The sequence below is a fragment of the Typha angustifolia genome, chromosome 1, assembly GCF_048772165.1.
Source record: "Typha angustifolia cultivar Huaian chromosome 1, ASM4877216v1, whole genome shotgun sequence".
Taxonomy (NCBI): domain Eukaryota; kingdom Viridiplantae; phylum Streptophyta; class Magnoliopsida; order Poales; family Typhaceae; genus Typha; species Typha angustifolia.
The window spans coordinates 1,657,799-1,681,623 of NC_133239.1; the positions used below are offsets into that span (position 1 = coordinate 1,657,799).

A 23,825-nucleotide genomic window follows, 5' to 3' on the forward strand; every position below is an offset into this window, starting at 1 on the left:
CCATTTGAGCTATCTAGTATGATGTACAATTGATGAATGTGTTGGAATGTCAAAGTTGCTCAACTGTGAGTCTAGTTTGCTGTTAAACATGCTTGCAAATGCTTGTTAGGGCAGGGTTAGGGCTTTTCTTATATTTGATACCTGATGGTGATTTAATTGATATTCTACAAGCAGATGTATGTTTCATAGGTTGACTAATATGAGAATATTGACAATATAAAAATGTAAAAATGCCGAACTTTTAAGTACATTAACGACTTCTTTGTTTTGATTTGCTTGTAGTGGATCGCATCATGTAAGTACCTAACCTGATCTCAGGGATATCGAACCCTTTTTTCTTCAGAAACAGGTGTTTCAGGTTATTTGATTTGAATCTTGATGGTGAGAAATAGAGCAATCACTGCCTCAGTTGCTTCCAGAATTCCATTGCCGTAGTATTGTGAGTTATAAAGTCAAGATTGGGTAAAGATAATACTGGTTATAAGTCAAGATTGGGCAAGATGATACGGCACGACTCGTGCTCGTGGAAATGTCGAAGCAGAAGCATTGGACTTTTCACTCGAATTACTATTTGGAATGGAACGAAATTCCAGTCGTAGCAATTTAAACCTACTCCATGCTGTCCGTCCTCAATTTCGTGGTGGCCGACCATTTATATCTTCGTACAAAGTAATACGCGAAGAAGAGTGGCATGTTACCATAACACTGTTAAAATCGATGAACAGACTCAAATCTAACAAAACCAACTAAACTTGAGAGGATTATGAAATTAACTAAACGTACATACGGAAAAGGATGAGTTTCGGAAGAAAGGTTACGGAGGCAAAACAAGAAAAGAAACGATAACTGGAGTATTTTCAGACTTTGATATTCCATCCAATGCATCAACGGGATATAACACTCTGCGACCTGACATACATACTTCCAGAGGACCTAGCAAGAAAGAAAAACTCCATACATCCTGAGACACGATTCCTCACCATAAACTCTAAATGTATAAGGCGCTTCTTGGATGAGAAGTTGAAAAAAAAAAAGAGAACTTATTTTCTAAAAACAGACTTGTGAATTTCTCCGACCAAAGAACAAGCAGAAGGGTACTGTAGTAGTGCAACATACTTCTACAGCTCCAGTGAAGCATCAATGATGTATTTTGAACCTGCCAATCCGATAATGCTTTCAAAATACAGCCCCATAAATTGTCGTTGAGTTACTTGATGGCTTTCTGTTTGCAGCCAGCAATACAGCGAGCTTTCTCCGCAAACGAGCATATGATTTATCAACCCAGAGAATCCATGGAAATAGTCAGTCGGGAGGAGCCGAAGAATCAAGGCAAGCCAAATTTTGACAAAGCTGACTGGAACAAGGCATAAAAAGCCTCTGATGTACTCCCATCATCAGCCTTAATTTTTATCTGTGCCATTGCTGAAGATGTATTGATGATGCACTCCACAAGGAAAAAAACGGATGCCCCATCTTTCTGAGCGAAGAAGAAGAACTTGTAATTTGGAGGCCGACCACCAGAGGCGATGCATTGAATGGAATTCCCTTGCATATGGCGGATGAGAGCCTGAGGGGTTGTCAATGCTGCTACTCCTTGAACAGTTAGAGAACATTCCTGCTAAGAGAAAGATGCAACTACATCAGATTTAATTCCTAACTATAAGTGACGAGATCTAGAAAATTAGTCACATAAATAATAATGCAACACTCTAAAGAAAATTTGTATTTGATGAGGCCATAAGTTAGAATTTAAGGTAAGAGTAATCCAAAAAAGTTACAAACCTGAGATAAAGATATCGCTAGCTGGCCCCACTTCCTCTGGAAGGCACCTGGATCCAACAGTGGCTTTGGGTTAAGGATCAGGGCAGGAGGAGCAGGGGCGACAGGCAAACCCAAACCAAGAAGGTCGTCAATGGCAAAGGTTGCCTCTGAAGTGGATGTCGGCAAGCCAGGATTTATAAGTGTTGCCTCAGTTAGTGCCTTTGAATTAAGAGACAAAGAAGAACCATTCAAGTCAGAAGGAGCACTATACGCAGAAGCAGCTGAACCATCATGGACTGGACCGCCATTTTCTTCTTTTTCTGATGTGCTTAGGAGAAGATCACTATCATTCTCTTCATATCTTTGGGCAGGTATGACATTATCAGCAGATTGTGCTCCTACAGACAAACTCGCAAGATCTTCAGAGAACTCAAATGGTCCACGATGCTCCTTGTCCGTAAACATATATGCGGGCTGCAAAATACATCATCAAATGACAAGGAGGTATACAGAAAAACATTTTGAACCATGTAGCAAGTTTTTTTTAAAGAAAAAGAAAATCAGTGGAATTTCAATGATTTAGTAAGTCATCAAGATAGTGAAAATTAAAATTAGATAGCTAAGCCAACTTCCTGGAAGAATGTTTGTTAGTCCTGCATTCCCTAAGTTGTATTATGAGCTCATCTCATGAGACCTAAGAAAGTTCAACCAGAGGTAGACCCTAAAAGATCAATGAAGATGCGCACCAGATGATAGGGTAGCATTACCACATCATAGACTGAAAATTAACTGGAAAGGAAAGTTACACATGATCTTCCCAAAACAGGGAGAGAACCATCTAACATGTTTCATTTACATTTACTGGAAGGTCCAACACTTACATCTCTGATACATATGGTCCCTCAAGAATACTCTGGGAATAATATCTCTTTAATTTTTATGGTGTGTAATTTCTTCCTATCAGTTTTAAAGGATGAGATGGCTTGGAAATTGGCATTCCATGATTCCATCCTTGAAGAAAATCAAAGATCCAAACTTTAGCTTCATCAATCAACAACAAATAGTAATCAGGACAATCTCAAAAGGCCAGCAAAAGCAAGAGTTAGCACAACCAATACTAAATGAAAGTAGTTGCACCAACGCAATTAGCAAAGAAAAATCATTAGTAGTCAATGGGAAGAAAATTAAGTACCTTCTGATATACTACAGATAGGGAGTTAAATTCATCAAATATCCTGTCTTTGATTTCACTGCTCTGTGTATCAGCAAATACTGAAACAGCTTGCTTAGGAGGATTTACTACACGTTCTGCTACTGATACATCATATTGCAAAAGCCTATAGTAGAACAAGGCTCGATCATGAACATCCTGCAATGAAGTGCTCATTTTATCAGAAAGACGCATGCAGAAGTCATTTCACTGATGGATATGTTTTTGAACTTCTCCATGGAACATAAATCAAGCCAAACCTGGTTGGAATCAGCTATACCAGCAGCTAAAGCAGCTCCCAGGGCATTTTGTGTTTCTGGTGGTCTTTTAAAGAAACATTTCATCACTGCTGTAAGAAGATGCAAACGAACCTGCACCAAAAAGAATTGGAAGAAAAGGTCAATCATCTAACATGGAAAATACACCTGAACTATAAGAAGAAATAAATCTAACATATGAACATCTTCAAATCATAGCATGAAGTAACAAAAATATTGAGATTTTTAATGATGGTGCAAGTTTCCATGCCCTGATCAATTTGTTGATTTGATCAATAGATTTATTGATTAGCATCTGCAAAATTAGAAAGCCTGCCATTGAATAATTGAAACCTGAAGATGCCATAAACTTGATTTTTATCACTAGAAAGGAATATGGTGGCTGCCTCTATGGGTGCCCTACAAGGATTAGAAAAAAGTATCGAGGATCAATATTACTGCCTTCAAAGATTGAAACTCAAAGCTTCATATGACAACACATATTAAGTTCAACTTCCAAAAAATGGTAGTCATCATAGTTCCTCAGATGTAGGAAGACCAAAAATAACATGAAGTAACATTCAATGACACCACACGGCAGCAGAGCAGGCAACAGTCAGCCAACTGAATTACCTGATAGAAACATTGTGTCAGCATTCACCCATCATAGGCATTTTAGAGAAGCAGAAAGAAATTACGAAATTTTCAGACCATGGACATGCCCCACCTATGAATGAATACATATCCTCCAGAAGGATAACCTATTACTAATTTGACAAACCTACATGCAGTCAAATATCAATCTAGTGAGGGCATGGAATTCCATTAACAAACAAAAGACTGGAGGAAATTTGCAAGCAAGAAAAAAAAATGGCATTGCTACTTTGCTCTCATAATAGTATGGACACTCATAAATGAGGAAGCAAAACCATTAGCATAAATACTGGAAGTACAAAACATAAGGATAGCATAGAACCTTTAGAAAACTTTAATACCTCGGGTGCGTGCTCATCATCCCAGTTTTCGGTAAGACTTTCCAATATGTACGGAGCATCAAGCATGTCCTGGGAATATTCTCCCAACATCCATAAGAGAGCTGCTTTGGCTTTCGGTTCCTGAACATTTTTGCTACTGATATTTCCAACAACCGCAATGCAATCATGACTCCATTGGGGATACTTCCTCAGAAGATCCTTAACAAGTACCTATATAATTTTTTAAAGGCAAGCGATCTCAGGTCCTTATTTGTTTCATTTTTTACATAGCAATTTATTTCCAAAATAGAGGCATTATGAAATGCTAAGATGCATGCTTCGTAAAACAAAATACCAGAGTCTCAGCAGTCACATAATCCTTTTCCATCTCAAGAAACTGAAGAAGCCTGTCTACAATTGCATTGACATCATATTGCTGTAGTGCTATCTTTCCAACGGCTCGAATAGACTCTCTTGCAATCGGAACATCAACATTTCCAGCATATTCACATAATTCCGTCACTGATATGCACACATATCAAGAATCAAGACAAGTCAAAAATGAATTAGTTTTTTAGAATAGACCTTTCTTTTGATTCATAACAGTGCAGTAAGAAGTTGTGACAATTCTAATAACATATGCTGAGCAGGAATTTTAAAAACAAAAATATAATTTAAATTCCATAAATTAAGGTGACAGATGGTACCAATCTCATATGTGTTGCTCTCATTGGCAATAGCAGTCAACATCTCAAGCTTTAATTTTTTCACATAAGAAGGTTCGCTGAATTGGCAATAAAAATGCTTGTAGTCTGAGGAAAACAATATTGGAGCACGCATCACCAAAAGATGCAAATGACTCAATACTGCATATGATTGTTCAGGGCTTCCAGCACCCACCAATGTAAGTAAAGGTGCTTTGATGCGTTCATAGACCTAATAGAGATAACACAATTAATGAGATAGAACATTGATACCCTTCACTAATGGGAAAGACAAGGTTATAAAACAACAAGTTACTGCATGTCAACATGAAAATACAATAAAGCCAGCGGGTCAAAACAGCACACTCCACTACCAAAGACGAAAATTCTAAGACTCCAGCCAAACTAGAATATGTTGTAAGAAAATAAGTACAAGCAAAAAAATGAATCAAATAGTTCGTGTGAGGAACTGCAAGATATGACTGCAATTGAACAAATACCTCATAAATTACAAGCATCATAAAAAGGTCACAATGTCAATGTTAGTAATAACTAAAAACGTGGAACTTTCAGGGATAAACTTTCTTTTAACATAACATCAATAAATAAACTAAAGCATGCTTTTGATAGAGTAGTCTAGATGATGCTAGCAGTTATCCAGGTAACTACATTTTAAAAGCAGAAGGTACTTAAATAAATGTTCATGCGTACCTGTTGGTGAACATCAGTCATTGACATTGTCAGATGCAGAAACACCTTTATTGTAGCTAAAACAACAGCCCCATTCGCATGTTGAAGTCTATCTTCCAGAAGGTTCATCATGTCAAAAATTTCGTTGCTATCTGAAGGTATATACTTAGATACTAAATCAAGTATAAGGCACTGCGCCCACTCACTGAATTCTCTGATCCTGCAAGTACACAAGATGTGCTCATATTCTCATTCCATTTTGGGTATTCTGGAAGAAGGATATTATGAATAAAACATCTGAAAAGTGAATACTTCCACATATCCTATCAGTTCCGCTACGATTCTTCCCTTTCACTGGATGAAGTCAATTGGTAATTTGGTATAGACAGTGCACTCACTATACATGCAACCTTAGTATAAAGAATATGCAGTTCTAAATTGGAGATTCTAAGAAACCGCAGATGATGAAATTCTCTCAGATAAAATCACAAGGAATAATCTCTACAATAATTTTACCTGTTTAAAAGATAATAAATAATTGCCTTGCTGTATAGCGCCTCAATTTCCTTGGAGGCCTCATCTGAATTGCTGCTAGCTTCCAAGTTCCATATCTCCTGCAGCGAGTGTAGACAATTCGCCACCACCTGCCCACGTTGGCATTACATCAAGCAGGTTCGTCAAAATTCAGATCTTTCTTTCATATATAAACTTCTCCTAATCACAATTTAAGATCGTACCTGCGCATCAGGATCCGAAAGCATCAAGCTCTTGAGAGCAGCCGGGAAATCCGACTCGAGGCACGTGGACGCGGAGATATGGTAGAGCTTGAGCACGCCCAAGGCGGCCACCATTCTAACATAGGCGCTCCCATCCTTGAGCCCAGATCCAAGCGGCGCGACGAGGTACTCGACTAGATTGGGCACGCGAAGGGAGCAAAGGCTACGGAGCGCGAGGCCACGGATCATGGGGTCCTCATCGCGGCAATCCTTCTGCAAGAAATTGATGGTGAGGAGAGCGAGATCCGGGTTGCACCGCGCGTAATTACCGACGTAGAGGTAGCACATCTTTTTGAGGACGATGTCGGAGGTGGCGGAGCACATCACCATCTCGCTGAAGGCGGAGGAGACGTCGATTCCCACCGTCATGTAGGAGATCACCCGCTTGAAGAGGTCGCGCTTGGAGTCATCTGCCCCCGGGGCGCGGCTACCGGCGAGCTGCCGCAGCTGGAGCTTGAGATCGGTGACCTCGCTCTTGCTGTAGAAGGAAGAGGACGAGAGGTATAATTAGGGTTTTAGAGAATAGAGAAGAGAGAAGGAGAAGGAGGAGAGAATTAATTACCCAGATGGCTGCGACGGAGATGGGGATTTTCCCGATGGGAGAGGAGGCGCCATGGCCGATCTCGATGGAAGAGTGGAGGAGTCGAGGGGATAGCTTTGTTTGGTACTTACTTTTCGTAACTCGTTGAAATCGTCGGAACGAGGAGATCTCCCGTATACGATTGGGCACGGGCCGGGCTCACATAAGCAAACCCGGATTCTTGTTGGGTCGGGTCGGGGGAAGCCCAACCCGACTCGGGCTCACATGGGTTGTGCCATGGCCTCAATCCAAGCCCAATTACCTTATTCCGCCTCCGGGCATAGAATGAAAAACTGCAAAAGGTGTCCGTTTTTGCAAATCGAGTTGCAGTATAAGAAGTAGCTCCACGTGTTTATACGGTCCAAAGTTGCTAGGCATCTGCGGTTCTCGTTTCATCAGCATTTTCCTTTTTCTTTTTCTGATCAAATGTTGGCATTAAGTTGCTCCAATCTTGTTGTCTTCCTCGTGTATCCTTCTACTAAAAGTATGTGATGAAATTGGAATATCTACGAGTTGATTTGGTGTTTGACTAAACTCGCCTTGCGGACAAAGACGAACGTGCACTTGTCTTGCACTTTTGATATCGATTGAAGCTACTTACTGTGTTTTCGTACTTATAAAAAATTTCATCGGACGATATGAGGCCAGTATTTCACCGATATAAAGCCCAAATAATTTCGACATAAATGTTCCAGAACACTTGTCGTAACTCGTCGAGTGGTAACTTTGAGATTGGTAATAAAAGGTAGTAGTGCAATGCCAGAATTACCTAACTTGGTATAATCATCTCTGGAGTGCATTATGCATCCACTTGCATATAGAAATAATTAAGCTCAAAATGTGGACAAAAGAAGCCTGGGTCCGTTGTTCTTGCATGAAGTTCTCTAGACTGGAGAGCGGTCGATTATAGTGTTCGATGGCTGATGGATGTCGGATTCGGTACTTGCTTCAGTGAAAAAGACAAAGTGAGGGAACGCAGTTCGACGAAACCACATAATAATTATTGCCATGGAAAATTTCCTAATCTTATGAAGTAAGGATTTTTTTATGTAATTATCCTCTAATGTCATTCTCTACTCGAGTCTTAGTTACTACTATATACAGATTCGGTGATGTATAATTAAATTAAACTTGTTAACAAGACCCTAAATTTCAAAGGTTCGCATCTTCTCTTTGTAAGTCTCACTACCAACTTTTTTTTGATTTTGCATGCCGTCTTATGATTAATTAGGAAACTAAGTGTGAAAAGTAGTAGGCTAAATTTACCTGTGGCCAGCTTGTTTCTCCACATGCAAAAGAACAGAGAGATATCATTCGGATGGGCATCACTGTTCTAAAAATGCCTGTGACACAAGAAGACAAGTTACAAGCCAACAAGCGTAGCCTCTTCTCTCCTGCATAGACAAATCCTCTCTCTCCCACCCGTCTAAGATTCGGCACTACATTAGAGGAGTATAAAAATTATTAATTGAAGCTATACCCGTGTAATAACTTCAACTAATTGCACCTCCAATTAACTATTAAACTTCTCGCATGAGTCCCGTGAATGTTGGGAAAGTGATGGGGCATACCTGTCCCTTTCTGCTTGGCATTCCCTCGAACAGCATGAGTGCGCACTCTGGGTGAGTGTTTGCAAAGCTTTGGAAGCATTGAATTGGTGGCATTCCCTACGCCATCACTACGTTAACCACACAGTCAAACGTATTTGTTCCTATCCTTCTAAACGTACTCTCTTCTTCGGCCGTTAGCTTTGGATGCATTCCCCCCTCCCCGCCCAGCCTTCCTAGAGAAGAGCTCGTCATTCTAGACGCCGTAGACGCCCAGGAGTTGGGTTTTGGTACTTAGCTGCTTGAAGTCACTGAGGAGGACAATAGGATAACAACGTGCTTCGTGTGTCACGAGAGGGATCGCCATTGAATTCTTGGTACTCTCCTTATTAATATTGCGTAGGTTCATGGACTTTGAGGGGGGAGGAGTAAGCTAACAAACGCTACGCTACTCAGCTTGGAAGTTTGGATCGATGGGTTTGCCAATGCCAAATGCTTTGCATCGGAATTGGCTGGCATATAAGAACAAACGTAAGGAACCAAAACAGTGTTATTGATAATTATGATCTCATTTTACGGTTTGAACCCTGTGGTTTCAATTAATCATACACTTTTGCTTCGTTAAAATGAGCACACAGAAAAAGAAAAAAAAAACATACAGGGTCTCAATCCTCGTGAAGGGCATTTTTGTCCTAAAATATATAATGCAATGTAACAACTGGAAACGGAGAACTCGGATCTACGTGCAAATTTGCCTTGATATTCTCGATGGAAATATCTAATGAGGAGGAAGTTCTGGCAATAAGTCTTCAATGCAGGTGGTTAATTGTAAAATTTCCAGCGATGGAAATATGATCCGAGTCAGACTCGGGTCAAGCAAATCATGACCAGATCCGACATGCCACAACCCACTTGCACTTCTAAATGTCGCCCCTCCTGCCATCCGCCGACGTGGCGTCTGTGGCTACGCTCGCCCGTGCCAAACTTGCCTCGACTCACGAGACCCAACCAATCCCATATTTATTCCCGCTATTCCATCACTACCTATGTTGTCATTCCGTTAATCTGCCCTTTTATTCGTGCATCCGATAAAATAGAGTGGTAGAAGAAGAAGAAGAAGAAGAAGAAGAAGAAGAAGAAGAAGAAGAAGAAGACGTGAGATCCGCCAATCCGATCCCCATGGATAAAAGCAAGAAGCTAAAGCAACGCTTCACCCAAATGCTTCTCCGTTCTTCTTGCACTACCACCACCACCACCAGCACCGCTGCCGCCGCCTTGGTAAGCTTATCCAAGAATAATAGCAGCACTATCCAGCATTGCGATACTCCACCTCGTCGCCACGTCCGCACCGCTCCGGTGGTTCAAATCTCCATCGATTGCGGCGGCGGCGGCGGTGGCCGCCGTTCCTTCGACGACGTCAAGAAGAGCAAGAAGAGCGAGAAGAGAGCCGTGCAAGACGCGAAGATCAAAGCAATGTGCAAGGTAAAGGAGAAGGAGGTGACGAAGCTGGTGTCCAATGCTTATGGATTTAGCACCTCCTCCTCCGCGGAGAGCGACACCGAGCTCGGCCTCTTCAGCAGCAGCGACGAGCGAGACGAGAGAGAGGAAGAGACGAGAACTCTGTTCTCCTACATGAGCTTCTCTTCCGACTCCTCCGAGTTTCACTACTACCGGAATCCGCATCCGAGCAAGAAGAAGAACAGCCATACTAAGAAGCCAGCGCGAAGAAGCAGTTCGAAGAGTAACAGAGACTACTCGCCTCTGGTCTCCATCTCATCGACCGAGAAGAAGCCAGAGAAGCCAGTCAGATCGGCTGAGAGCGGCTTCGCGGTGGTGAAGAAATCGAGTGACCCGTACAAGGATTTCAAGAGCTCGATGGTGGAGATGATAGTGGAGCAGAGGATGAGTAGCATTAAGGATATGGAGAGACTACTCCAATCCTATCTCGAGTTGAACTCACCTCATCACCACGCTGTTATCCTCGCAGCGTTTACGGATATATGGGAAGCTATCTTTGGCGAGCAATGACATAGTAGTAGCAAGGAGTGACAGTGTAGTTATGTTGGCATTGCCATTGCCATTTCCATTGTAATTTTATTCAGCTTCTTAGTCTTTTACAAGCATTGTTCTCTGGTTTTATCTTCTTTCCTCTCGGTTTTGGAGCTTATGAGTATTGTTTTTATAAGTAATTTTGAATATAAGATGCTACATTTCGAGTTGAGAAAGATAGAGCACCGGGGGGGGGGGGGGGGGGGGGGGGGGGGGGGAGAGGATCTTCGATCGGGTCCACTCAAATTTTATGAGTCTTATATGTTCTCTTTTTTTTGGGGGGGTGCGAATGGAAACATTGGATAGGTGTGATCGATATTATTAGTGCGTCTGGGTTAATTCGCTTATCTAGGTTAGCACCTGATGATTTTAAGTTATGCCCTTTGTAATCTTACGATTATGCTCCCAAAGATGTATTCCTCTAAATCTAAAAGATGCTGTTACTGAAGCAATTGGGCATCTAGTATTAGTCGTAGTTGTCGTCAAGCAGCCCACTGGCCTAACCTTCCAGTAGATTAAATGTACCTTCGCTTGTTCTCTTCTCTGCTTAAAACCAACAAAAACGACAAGCATAACACCCCACCATCCTTTGTCCATACATGGGAAGCCAACTATAGATTCTGCCCTTAAAAGCCACAAAGATGCTGGGTTTGTTGTGGAGATCGCCACTTAACAATTCCTGGTGCATGACTTGATCTCTGCGACGCCCAACCCAAGGCCTGAGTTGGCCTTCTCAGACTGCAGAACTAGTACACTGATGTACTAGTGAGCAGTAAAACGTAAAGGGAATCCCCAATACCATGTCCTATAGTTGTCCTCCATTCGTGGTTTGGGACGCAGGTGTACCTGTGCAACAGAGGTCTATAGACTTTAATTATCACGTCGAAGTTTATTGCACTCGATACTGGGCCTTTTAAGAAGAGGAATGTTTAGGGCTCTGGGTTGGGCCGTACGCCCATACCGGACCCGTGCTTAACTAAGCTCGGGTTAATTTCGTCCGGAGATTAGGCTACTCTGAGGTAAAAAGTGTCTGTGGAAATTTACACCATCCATCATCATCCAGGTGGCAAAAGGCCAAATAATACTCAGCTCCCGAACCCACCCAAGCTCATAATACCGTTGCGAGAACTTCGATAACGCATCAGATTGTATGCAAACTAAGACAAGAGTTAGTATACGTAACTCCGGATGGTATTTACAGAAACTTGAGCACGGTCGAAGGCCAGCCAATAAGATTCTGCCACAAGCGCGAGTTGTAAGAAGTACCAATAAATCATCACAACTTATCTCTGAAAAAACTACTTGAAGGCCGACCTACAGTCGTCCGCCACGTATTCAATTCTAGCCGCCGCACCTGGTCCACTTCCTCTGCCTTTTGCTCACCTAGAAACTTCCTGTGCTAGCTCCTCCCTATCTCCATTAATGCACCTCTCAGCCTTGGGCTAGCGTGGTTAACCATTTGATGAAGATACTCGCCTTATATCACCATCATCTCTCTCCTTTCTCTCCCAATCTCTCTTCACATGTACATGAGATCAATGGGACCCATTCCTCATATCTTATGTTGCTTTCTTTTTCCGTCTACACCAATGGAGTTTTAGTCCATAATTAATGTCAGGAGCAAATATAATAAATATAACTCTATTATTGCTACTATTTTTCGTCCAAATATCTACGTCTAACTTTCAGTTGATAGCGACGGAAAGTACCCACTAAACAAAAAGAAGAAAAGAGAGATCCCCCACGATGATTCATATAACAAAAGAAGCGGGGGAAATGATTTCCTGGCATAGCCACTTTCATCACAAATGACATGCATTATTTTAAACTTACAGATGAAGCAAAGATACGATCAAGCAAGCAAATCTAGTGGAATGGTCAATAATATCGATCTTCCTTCCAGAGAGTTTGGAGGTACAGGAAGTAAACTATTTATATAACAACGGTACAGTGGAAGTAAACCCTTGCAAGTCTAAGAAGCTAGAAGAAAAAATGACCTAAGATGGAGAAAGGGAAAGGCACTTCTTTTGCCGCCATCGAGTTCGGTTCATAGTTGAGTTCAAACTCGGACATGAGTTTGATCTGACTCTGTGAGGTATTAGGGTCCACTTCAATAACGCTCAACTGTTGAGCTGCATGGATTTTACCACCAGCGTCAACTTCACAGGAAGCATTCAAAGTTTCTAATGGGGAGTAGACTAGTCCTTGCACAGTGACTGGAGGAGGGGGAGGAGGAGGAGGAGGAGGAACAGGAGGAGAGATTACAATGCGCCGCTTTTTCTTCGATATAAACTCTTGTTTCTTGGAAACCATTAGACGAGAGAGCAAGTCGGGGTCTTCGACGACCTTGGCGAGGAAGGACATCATCTTCCGGGGTCTCATCTCTGTGGCTTGGAGCCTTCTATCCATCCCTTGGAGCTCTTCTTCCAGTGCCTTTTGCTCTTGCCTTAATCTCCTGAGTTCTTGGATTAGCACTTCTTCCTCCATCTCTTCTTCTCCTACTATATCCTTTACAACGGACAAGTAATTGTTGTCGCTGCTATTGGAATGATAGCTGCTGCTGCTGCCGTTGTTGTTGTTGTTGTTTCTCCGGCGACTAATTAGAGCAAGTAAACGAGTCTCGCCTCGGAGAAAAGACTCATGAGCAAATTCCCATCTATCCGGGTCCACTTTACGAAAACCCTAAATCAATGAAAAGAATGAAGCCTTGAGTTCGAATCTCGCCAAACCCATCTATCTCATACTAAAAATATAAGGTTGAAATCACCGTTATCTTATCAGCTTAAGCATTGCAAGATAGATAAGAGAGAGAGAGAGAGAGAGAGAGAGAGAGAGAGAGAGGACTAACATAGGTATTTAGTTGCCGAACGAAGCTGGAGAAGTTTTTGTGCTTAAAATAGCAAGGTAGAAGCAATTGCGAGAACTCGACAGGATCCAGCACCAAGAAGCTGTTGTTCTCCTTCCCCCACCGGATCCACTCATCTGTCCTCCGGTCGTTCACCATCTCGTACGTCTTCGCGACGAAAGGCGCCACCTGTGCTTCGTACTCCATATTCACAAACCTACTCTTCCCTTCCATTTCCCTCCTTACAGTTGATCTGCACTTTGGGCCTCGTCAATCTCTCAAAGTACAAGTTGCTCCCTTCCTCTGGGGTATATATATTTATTTATTTTATCTATTTTATATGTTTATAGATGTAACCACGAACAGCACGAGAGAAGCGACATTGCCTCTTCGGGTGGTGGAGGTGTAACGAGCAGTATTACAGATTGATGGGTTACAGGAGACAGCATCTAAGAAGGTTAATTGTGGATTGTGTGAGTTTAATTTATTATTCAAGAGCTCGAAGACTAGATATAGATTACATAAAAAACTCTCTACCTTTTATTTAGATATAAAAATTTTAATTAATATATTAAATTATTTAGTATTTAAGTCATCTACATCAGGGAACAATTGATTTAGAGTAAATATTACAATTTATCGCTCCAAATTATTGGAGCTATCAAATTATGCCCTTCAAATCATTGTACTGTTGAATCATACATTAGATCTTAACTAAAGTTGGGTTGGATAACTCCCCAAGAGTTACCTACCCACTTTATTGAAGATCTAATTCAATCGTATTATTTGTCAACTAACCTACTACTTAGCTGCAGGTCGGATTCGCGAGAGACCGCTTCCTCCTCCAGTACGGTTATTTCCTGCAACTTGGGATGTAGAGAATCCCAGGGGTCTAATGCGACAGTAAAGCTAAATCGACAAAACCTTTGCAACGAACCCAACTTAGACTGACACTTGTCGACTTTTCGAATGCGCAAGGACAGGTGGAGAACAGTGAGCAGGCTTCCAAGGGAAAAATTTACACTACAGGCTCGTAAACTAGCAGGTTCGTCTTAGCTGGCGTCGCTTTCTTGGTGACGTCATGCTTAGGATGTGCCACGTAGGATACGTCACACGCATTGGTACGGAGATCCCACAAAGTCTCACAGTAGAGTAGACAACTACAGGACAGTCGGCAAAGAAAAAGGATATATAGGTAAATTGAGCGCTTTGGATATCAATATAAAACGAAGAAAATATATGTTAATAATACAAGAATTTTATAAATCACATCCACTATTTTAACTATTTTATAATTCACATCTTGCTTAACTCTCTTTTTTTTCTCAATAATTTTTTACTTAACATTCTAATATTATTTTAACTAACATTAACTAAATTACTAAAAAGTTATCACCTCTGTATCTCTCCTCTCTAACTGCCATCATCTTTTTTTTTATCTTCCTCTCAATCACTTCTTTCCGTGGTTGTTACTGTCATCACCTTTCCTCATATTTTTCTTCTTCTTTTTCTTTTTTGCCTCGTTCATTTTCTACCAATCATAAGAAAGATAGTATCGAGAAGATAATAAATATATAAATGATTTAGATTATTTCTAAAATATTTTAATATATTATAATATAATATATTTTTTTTGTCAGTAACAATATTAAGCAAACGACTATATTTTCTGAAATGACAAGACTTTTCTTATATGATTTAATTGGGAAGAATATGAGTATATAACAGTAATTTTATTTATGTTTGCTTCGTAAATATCAGTTCTCTGATATTAATCCCTGGCTCAGTTGAGCGAGCTTAGAAAGTTGAAAAAATTAGCCGGATGACACGCTAACATATTAATGATTTCTATCTGCATCTCAGGCATGCATGTATGTCCAAGATGCTGCGACGTCGCCCTGTTCACCAAACGAGTAGCTTGTGAGATGATCAAGAGGCATAGACTTTCCCGAACTATTACAGGAAACCGACTATTTGGTAAAATAGTGCAACACTTGCGACCTGCCCTACTTGCCAGGTAACAATGGAAGTCTCGATCACGAGAAACGCTTTCTATTTCAAAGGGAAGAGAATAGATGGGAGGCTGTTCTTATCTTTTAGTAAGCCGACCATTATTAGCTGAATGATATAAGGTTGTGGTTGAAGTTGCAGTTGCTTGCTTCTTATAAATTGATGAGCATTCAAAAGAATATTTAATAAATATTTGTTTATATGAGAATGTTATATGTTTATGGTTTAGTTTTATTGTGGCTTGTTTATTATGAGGATTAGCTCAGTTTTTTTTATTTATTTACATGCATCAAAAAATATTTATCTATTTATTTAGCCTATATTTGGTCTATAAATATATAATATATAAAAATCTCATGTTTTAATACCGGATGTTTTTTTTCGGCGGTCCTCAGCTCCTCATATAATCGTATGCTTATTTTTTGTGGCTCTTAATAGCATCAAACGAGATAAGCATATACTAGTATTTCATTTCATTACGTTATTTTGCTTCCACCATCTTCTGATTAAGATTTAGGTCGGTACCTTTCCCCGTCTAAACTGCCACAAAAGTGGTCATCGTAATACCTAACCGTACGACTCACTCGCTTCAGTGGTTCATTGCCAAAAATTATACTTTTAACTTTTAAGAGATGAAATGGTCATTTTCTAACGGGTTTTGCTTGTCACAAAACATCTTTCTTGTGAGAAAAATTACGCACGAGATTTGACTAGTGGTGCTTTAATTACATCGGCATGAAATGAGACGGGTAACGTGTAGTTTACTGCTCGGACTCTAGGGATTTTTATTTGTTTTCAAATGCAACATCTGTAGTATTAAATAATAAATCAATATATATATATATATATCACTGTTTTATATTATATTATATATATATATATATACTTTTCCATTAAAATTAAGAGAACGATATTTTACCATCCACTTAATTAAAATGGATGGCAGTGTTTTAACATCCACTTAAATTGAAGTGGATGCCAATATACTGTTTGTGATCCCAACCTTTTTAACTAATACAAGAAAACAACACGACCTTTTTAATATCAATAAACAAGTAACAAAAGAAAAATGCTAAAAAGAAGGGGTGAAAAACAGTGGCTAACAAGCCACAATTCTATTCCAGCTATCATGAGTTATAATGCATGATTTCATGATGACAGGAGCCGTGCCATACTGTCACATTGCCAGGCCGATTCACCGGGAACTAATTTAGTATGGGATCTTGAAAGACACTAATAATAGCCTGCAATGATGAAAGACTCAAGCTTAATAATCAAGGGCAAGGAGAAGAAAGGAGAACGTTATGTTCATTTAAACGCCTCTTAAACTGAGCCAGACGAGCCTGGAGGTTCACAATTCCAGCAGCTTTATGGGAAAGTATAGCATTCAATCTGGAAATGTACTCATCTAACTGGTTGCCAGGTTGATCTGCTTCAACCAAGAGGGTCATCTCCTGACAATATGAAATGACCAAATTATAAGGCATTCTTTTAACATCAAAAGACTTCAAATATGCTGAAACACTTACCTCCTTAATGATATCCAAAGTATCTTCCACTTGCTTACGATGAGCAATCACCAGGTCTTCTTCTTCCTGAAAATGACAATTAAAAACTGTCACATTCCCAACGTAGAATCAGAGGATCAACTCTTAGTTCTTACCTTTAATAGATCACTCAGATGGTCACCTACTTCAGGTGGATCATTCCATTTCTGCTGTGCATTATCTCTCCTCACGTTCTCCTCCATCGAGTATGCTTCTGCTTTTCCTTTGCGCCACAACGGTTTCCCATATGCTGCCTCAGATACTTCAGACAACGCAGCAGTTGATGAATTCCTGCTTCTTTGTTCCTTAATATATTCACTGTTTAAGGAAGCTAGGGGCACCTCCCCCCTCCCACTGGGGTTAGAATCTACATAAATAGGTGGTGACTGTTCTTTTACATGTTGTTTAGACCACCCAGAATTGTACTTCTCACTGACAACATCATTGTTCCCTTCTGGAGTGGAGACAGCTGCTAAACTCGAAGATAATGGTGAAGTAGACAATTCTCGTAATGGTGCCGAAGGAAAATCTTTCTTGGGGTTGCTCCCCTTTGAAAGGCTTTTCACCCTACATAAACAATGTTTTCCCTCTATAAACAAGACAATGTAATTTCTGTGTAAAATGGTAAAGTTAGATCATCACCTATCAGCATATCTCAATGTATTCAGAGTATGCTCACATGAGCCAGAACTTGGAGAAATGCATGAAATCATAACAGTGCGTGAATCTCCAATGAATGAATCCCTGAGAACTTCCGTTAGTTTACTGCCTCTGAAAGGAATATGAACCTGGTCATTGTCGAGTGCTCGGATGCATTCCTTTAGGGCAAGCAAACTTTTATTGATCTCGGCACCTTCTATTCTGCATTACAATTTAGAACTAAATATATCAGTATGGAAAAGCTACTAACAAGTTAGCAATTAAAATAGCTAAGAAACAAAATATAGAGCATTACCTTGTCTGTTTATCGTTATCAGTGGTATCAGCACCACGTTCACTGCCAGCAAGGTCTATGAAAGATAGCTTGCCAACTATTCGTGCAGGCTTCGACTCATTGCCATCTACTGGTCTTTTGATAGCAAGCTGAAGAATGGCATGAGATCGAGAAGATTCTTCATTTGCACCAGTTGTGCCTGTACTTCTGGTAGCGTTCCCTTTCTCAATCAACTCCCTGATGGTTTCCACACTGGATACTTTATGCTCTTGCAAACCAACAATGCAGACTTTCTGCTTGCCGTCCTCCCTCATGCAAAGCTTTCTGGATAAGGTCAACTTTGGAGTCAACAAAAGAGCAGAGAAGCAAATTTCTCAATCTTTGCCAATTAAGCAAATGAAATAAGCATAGAGACCTCCTCTCATTTAGCAGATCAAAAAGTTTTCCACCATATATCTCGAAGAAACTGACAAATAACTGAAATCCTTGATTCCGGTATGTGTGGTGCATCAATCTCAAAATATCTTGAGAAGCTTTAAGGGGAAGTGGTTGCATGGTGTATGTTTTTCCACTACCTGAATGAAAAAGCTGGTCACACATGATTCTTTATCCATGATGATTGAGCAAAGTTACTGTAAGGGATAATAGCAATAGCCAAAAGCATATGATAAATAGACTTACTATTTAAACCAAACCCATAAGTAGCATGTATCTAATGAAAACCACCAGGATTAACAAATGCAACTGATCAAAATTCTAACCAACTATTATCTCAAAGAGTTCAAACCGAAGGTCATACTTTAGTGATTCAGTTCATAAGGAGATGCCCAGGGGGAAACGACAACCAATACATTATCCTTAGCAACGGTGACAATGAGACAAAGGAAATTACCTCAGAATGTAACTGAACAGAGAGGGCATCATGTAACCAAACCCAATTAATTGAGAGATGGACATTTCCTTTTTTGGTTAGGCAGCAAGCAAACCCACCGTAAGAATGGTGGAGTAAATGTATCAGTATGAAGCCACCTACCAGAGAATTAGCATTTCGTATATATATCATTAGAATTTTAGTGAAGGAAAATAACAAACCTAAGTCAAGTCACATATAACACATTGATAATGGCTGTTAAGAGCTTTGGATCCAAACAACTATGAAGAAAAAAAGATTTCTTCTTTCCGAATGGACACTTAAGGTTAAAGCAACTGGGAGAAGCCCTATTTTAGCGACGAAGACCACGCCCAGGTCCATGCAGGAATGGTGTGTAACCACTAGCATTAATGAGCAGGATCTTTAATACTGATCACGAACCCATTAAGTGGTATTTTATCAAAGATCCAAGGAAAACCATTCATCTATTGTAAAATAGACAAATTTCTGTTTTCCAAATAAACTACATATTAGAAACATAGGGATAGTAAATCAGAAGCTTCCCAACTAAAGATCACACATCAATTCTCCCTCTAGAATCCTAAATTAAGAGGGTTCTATAAAAACAAAGAAAAGTAAACAATATGTCATGATTGCTAAGCCTTTTGGATGTGACTTGACAGGGAATGTTTCTAGGGATGACATAGAGATGCAGAGAGAAGATTGCAACAGATTGCGTCCATGCAAAAGAAAGTCTTGTCAACCAAAATGTTGTCTGAGTTAACAAAGGCTTGCCTGTTTGTCCATATGCAAAACAAGTTGCCTTTGTACGCTGAAATATTGCTGGGACAACAGGCTCCACTGTCTGCTGGTAAACCTAGAAAAGTAACATCAAGTTGAGGATGATCAATTGATCAGAGTATATTATATTACACATTCAAAATTGAGAGTAGATTTTTGCATTTTGAAGTTTTACTTACTTCATCATTTGAAACATCTTCATCCAAGACAGCATCAAATACAAATTCATGTTTCTCAACATACTCTGTTAGATCAACCTGCAGAAAGACAGTCTCAGACACTAATAGGCACAATTTGAAGAACAGATCCTCAATTCAACATCCCATTGGCTAAATCGGAAAATATGTCACCTCCATATAGAAAAGATTACCTTCAAGAACTTCGCCACAAATGAGAATTCACAGATATTCAATCAAAGAAACTAGGGCACATAACATGGCTTACAAGCTCACCTTAAGTTTAGTCTCATGAACTGTAAGAGAGTTGGAATTTGGTTCAATTGTAATGATGTCTTCTTCCTTCTTTGCTATTTCTTTCTTGTTAAGTGGCCTCTTTCGCACCTGCATCCACATATTCAGATCATCAGTGCTGCCCTTATTTTGACTCTATGCAGGTCATGCTTGAAGGGTTTAACTTTAGATATGACAATGTAAAAAGAAGCCTGATGCAACAAACGTGCAATAGGCTAAACATGGCAGTCACCATGATCTAACATAATGCTCTAGGGCAACAGAACATACCACTACTTTGATCTTGGCAACAGAACCTGGTTTCTCTTTTTCTGCTGAGAAGTTTTTGTAGTTATTCTCTGATGCAATAGTAGGCTTGCCCATTTGCTTGCTAGTGGTAAAGCTTGGATCTGAATCATCGAAGCTTCTATTGTGAGAAAAACCAAACTGTTGCATACCATCATATAGCCCAGGAACAGGAATCTGCAGAGATCAGTATCAATAATTAGTAAAAACATGATTAGTTCGGCTTGTTCAATTAAGACAAGGATTGAAAATCTACTACTCAGATAATGCTGAAGACAATAGGCATAAATAGGGAATGATGAATTAAGCTGCAACAATGATTTTATTGCAGAGCAATTACCCTGAGACAAAACCCTTTACTCATTCCTAGTTAGAGCTTCAACCTGTAAAAGAGTATTCTTATTGGAACTGAACTCCTCCCATAACAGCCATCAGTTTATAACTCTTATATTCTTATCAACCTTTTATAGAATCCAAGGCCTTTTCAAGTAACCATGAACGATATACATACAGCCATTGCTTGCTAAACTGCACATTCTAGACCATCGGTTCTCCCCCAAAATCATCTCACAATCCTAAATTGATACATAGACAAGTTTGCAATAGAATCAGACATTTCACCGACATAGAAATTGACGCTTGCTTCACCCACAGCTGATTATACAAGAATTTGACCCTTCTCATAATAAGCTACAAGATGATGGAATGTTTTCACTGCATTTTCACATAAATGCACACGAAGATCCGCTACGTTAACAATAAATTTGGTTTATGTTGTACTCGAAATCACCACCCAAAACTCTCTACATACACATAACTTTCCAAGTTTTTCAAAAGATTCACGAGAACAAGTGGTTCCCAATGTAGTTATGCAAGACACACTTAAACACTGAAATCACAAAGGAAACACGAACAAACAATCAAATCACATAGATTACTGATGCTTACAACTTCCGGAAGCAGCTCCGTATCAAATGAATGGAGATCCAGCAATCCAGGACTAAGCTGACTCGGCAAAATGGATTCCTCCCTCTGGCTAAAAGATCTCGATCCAGAGTTCGGCGTCGACGGCTCCACCGACAAGAAGAACTCCCCGCTCATACCTCTTGCCACTCCCTTCGCCATTCTCGAGTACTCGCCCTACAAAACAAAAAACCCCAACCGATCGAAAGATCTCAGCCACCACGAAACCCCGTCAACCTCCAATAGATCTCGAGATCCGCGTACCTGGGGAAGACTAGACGCCGAGTAGGAGTGGTGGAGCCACTTGCTCCCGCCTCCGCCCGCGCTGGAGTCGAGGAGGAGCTGATCCGACGAGTACTGCCGGTGGTGGTGATGGTGGGGACCACCGGATCTCTGCGTCTGCCTTCCTCCTCCCACCGCCGTCGCCGCGCCGCTCATGGTTGTCTTCTTCCTTTCTCTCTCTCTCTCTCTCTCTCTCTCGCTTCTTTGACAGAGGTGAGGATATTTGAAAAATATCGAGAGGATCGAGAGGGCTGATTACAAAATAACGTGCGCTTTCTTGGACTCCTCTCTACCTCCTAAGTGTTTTGAAATGGTATGTGATGACCAAGCGCCGGATCTCCTGCGGTCACAGATCTATAGATCTCAGTATTACCAAACACGCGGCACAAAGTAGGAGGTTCAATACGTGGGGACCACATTATTTACGAAACGTGGAGACAGCAAGAGGAAGAGCAGGAAGGAACTAACAAGCCTCAACGGACACGTGTCAAGATAGCGCGCATTGGTAGGTGAGGGGTTGCTAGTTTACGTACGTACGAAGATATATGATCCCGGTCGGCGGTCGTTCTGGTGGACCAACGTTGACGTCGCTTTAAACTCAAATGTGAAACGAAAGCCCAAAATTTTGGGCCGTGACCCATGGTTATTGCAGTAATTTATATTTTCTACACCTTTTCTTTTTTTTTTTTTTAAAAAAAGAGAATAATTGTTAATCTTCTTGGTGTTTCTTTTTTTTTAGTTACGTCTTGGTATCTTTAATATCTTGGTTATATCTGTATATTATGTATAATAATTTGGCATGAAAAAAATAGTAACATTTCTAGAATATATATATATATATATATATATATATATATACAGAAATTTAGGGGTTGTTTGATTGAGTGGGATAAAAGTAGGTTATTTCAAAATAAACTCTCTTTATTTTTTTTAAAAAAATTTATATCAAGCATGAGTGTTTTATAAATTAAAAATATAATAAATTTTTATTCTAAATATCTTTATCTCATATTAATGGGATAAAAAAAATTAGATTATCTCACCAATTATTATAAAAATATAAATGGTCAATTTGTCTATACTTTTTTATACACTATTTATGATAAGATATTATGATTTAGATTCAAAATAAATATTATAATAGATTTTAAGTCAAATTATATTCAGACAATAATTATAAAAAATATAGCAATAATAGTTTTCTTTTCGTAAAATAGCAGATTAACTGCTTCCATAATTTGGGCCAAAACATTCATCAATTTGTTAAAAAAAATAAAGTCTTTTGTGGTTGGGAAATATCTCTCAAGTCACTTTTTCAAAAATAATCTGACTCTTTGTTAACTCTCCGCAACTATGGCTGTCAAAACAATGAAACCAACTCAAGGTAGTCTTAAAAATAATTTAAGCTGGGCTTGATCTTTAAAATAGACTTAAAAATATAATTTCAAAACAAACTTAATCATAAGCTTGAAATAATAATATTAAATTATACTTTTGTTATTGTTAAAAATTATAACTTAGTTTAGTTCTAAATTTTCATCCTATCTTATATTTTCTAAATACATGAACATTTTTGAATTATACTTTATTTTAAACATGATTCAAGTATACACAAAGCTTAATTTAATTCAAGTTTTAAACCCGAGTTAAAACTTAAATTAAAATAATTTTAATTCAAACTGATTACAAATCATGCTCGATCAACCTCGGCTAAGATTATTACGAGTACATTACAGAAGAATGCATCACTTTTTGGCTCGATTATTAGGTGTACAACAAAGCTAATAAGTTTGAACAGGCTGACAGTTGCCCCACCCCCCAGGATTCACAGCTGGTTGCAAAGCTTCCAAGGCACCATTCGGTTCTTCTCAAGTGCTCCCTCGAAGATAATATAATAGTTGTAAAATAATATTCACACTTATCTATTTATATTAATCAATTTTATTCCTCATCGCTATCAAACACCATCTTATCCTATATTTTTGTTCTAATATTTATCAGTCCTTTTTTTTAAATAACAAAACACTCAACCAAAAATTAAAATAATATAATATTGTCTTACAAAATAATTGCCCAATTTATCCCAAGGATTCCTTATCCAGCAACCAAACCGGGCCTAAGATTTGGAAAGATCACACTGATGAGAATATTTAGCACTTCTTATCCCAGATTTAAATAGGAATGGGCCGTAGTTGCAACACTAGTGTATTATTAAAGTTGCAACTTGGTAGGCAGGTGTCTCTGGAGTGTACTGTTGTTTAGTTCATCT

The 23,825-nt window shown here is 39.5% G+C and overlaps 4 protein-coding genes across 4 annotated transcripts; 1 reads left to right on the forward strand and 3 right to left on the reverse strand.

The window, feature by feature from the left end:
- Window positions 1–819: 819 nt before the first annotated feature.
- Window positions 820–7,095, reverse strand: LOC140776555 (beta-adaptin-like protein A). Its single transcript, XM_073120327.1, has 11 exons — window positions 6,935–7,095; window positions 6,334–6,850; window positions 6,113–6,240; window positions 5,618–5,816; window positions 4,910–5,138; window positions 4,558–4,724; window positions 4,224–4,433; window positions 3,232–3,342; window positions 2,954–3,130; window positions 1,783–2,235; window positions 820–1,615 (listed from the first exon to the last, which is right to left on the reverse strand). The coding sequence occupies exons 1-11, from the start codon at window positions 6,985–6,987 to the stop codon at window positions 1,325–1,327; spliced, it is 2,535 nt and encodes an 844-aa protein (XP_072976428.1). The 5' UTR covers window positions 6,988–7,095; the 3' UTR covers window positions 820–1,324.
- A 2,391-nt stretch (window positions 7,096–9,486) lies between these two features.
- Window positions 9,487–10,685, forward strand: LOC140764067 (uncharacterized). Its single transcript, XM_073102528.1, has one exon. The coding sequence runs from the start codon at window positions 9,679–9,681 to the stop codon at window positions 10,525–10,527; it is 849 nt and encodes a 282-aa protein (XP_072958629.1). The 5' UTR covers window positions 9,487–9,678; the 3' UTR covers window positions 10,528–10,685.
- A 1,686-nt stretch (window positions 10,686–12,371) lies between these two features.
- On the reverse strand, window positions 12,372–13,657 carry LOC140764934 (heat stress transcription factor C-1b-like). Its single transcript, XM_073103806.1, has 2 exons — window positions 13,397–13,657; window positions 12,372–13,230 (listed from the first exon to the last, which is right to left on the reverse strand). The coding sequence occupies exons 1-2, from the start codon at window positions 13,625–13,627 to the stop codon at window positions 12,529–12,531; spliced, it is 933 nt and encodes a 310-aa protein (XP_072959907.1). The 5' UTR covers window positions 13,628–13,657; the 3' UTR covers window positions 12,372–12,528.
- A 2,765-nt stretch (window positions 13,658–16,422) lies between these two features.
- Window positions 16,423–21,840, reverse strand: LOC140766564 (kinesin-like protein KIN-13B). The gene is made up of 12 exons (XM_073105974.1): window positions 21,539–21,840; window positions 21,260–21,451; window positions 20,297–20,488; window positions 20,009–20,116; window positions 19,736–19,813; window positions 19,551–19,632; window positions 18,300–18,459; window positions 17,906–18,208; window positions 17,593–17,811; window positions 17,067–17,517; window positions 16,933–16,998; window positions 16,423–16,857 (listed from the first exon to the last, which is right to left on the reverse strand). The coding sequence occupies exons 1-12, from the start codon at window positions 21,710–21,712 to the stop codon at window positions 16,678–16,680; spliced, it is 2,205 nt and encodes a 734-aa protein (XP_072962075.1). The 5' UTR covers window positions 21,713–21,840; the 3' UTR covers window positions 16,423–16,677.
- Between the last annotated feature and the right edge of the window lie 1,985 nt (window positions 21,841–23,825).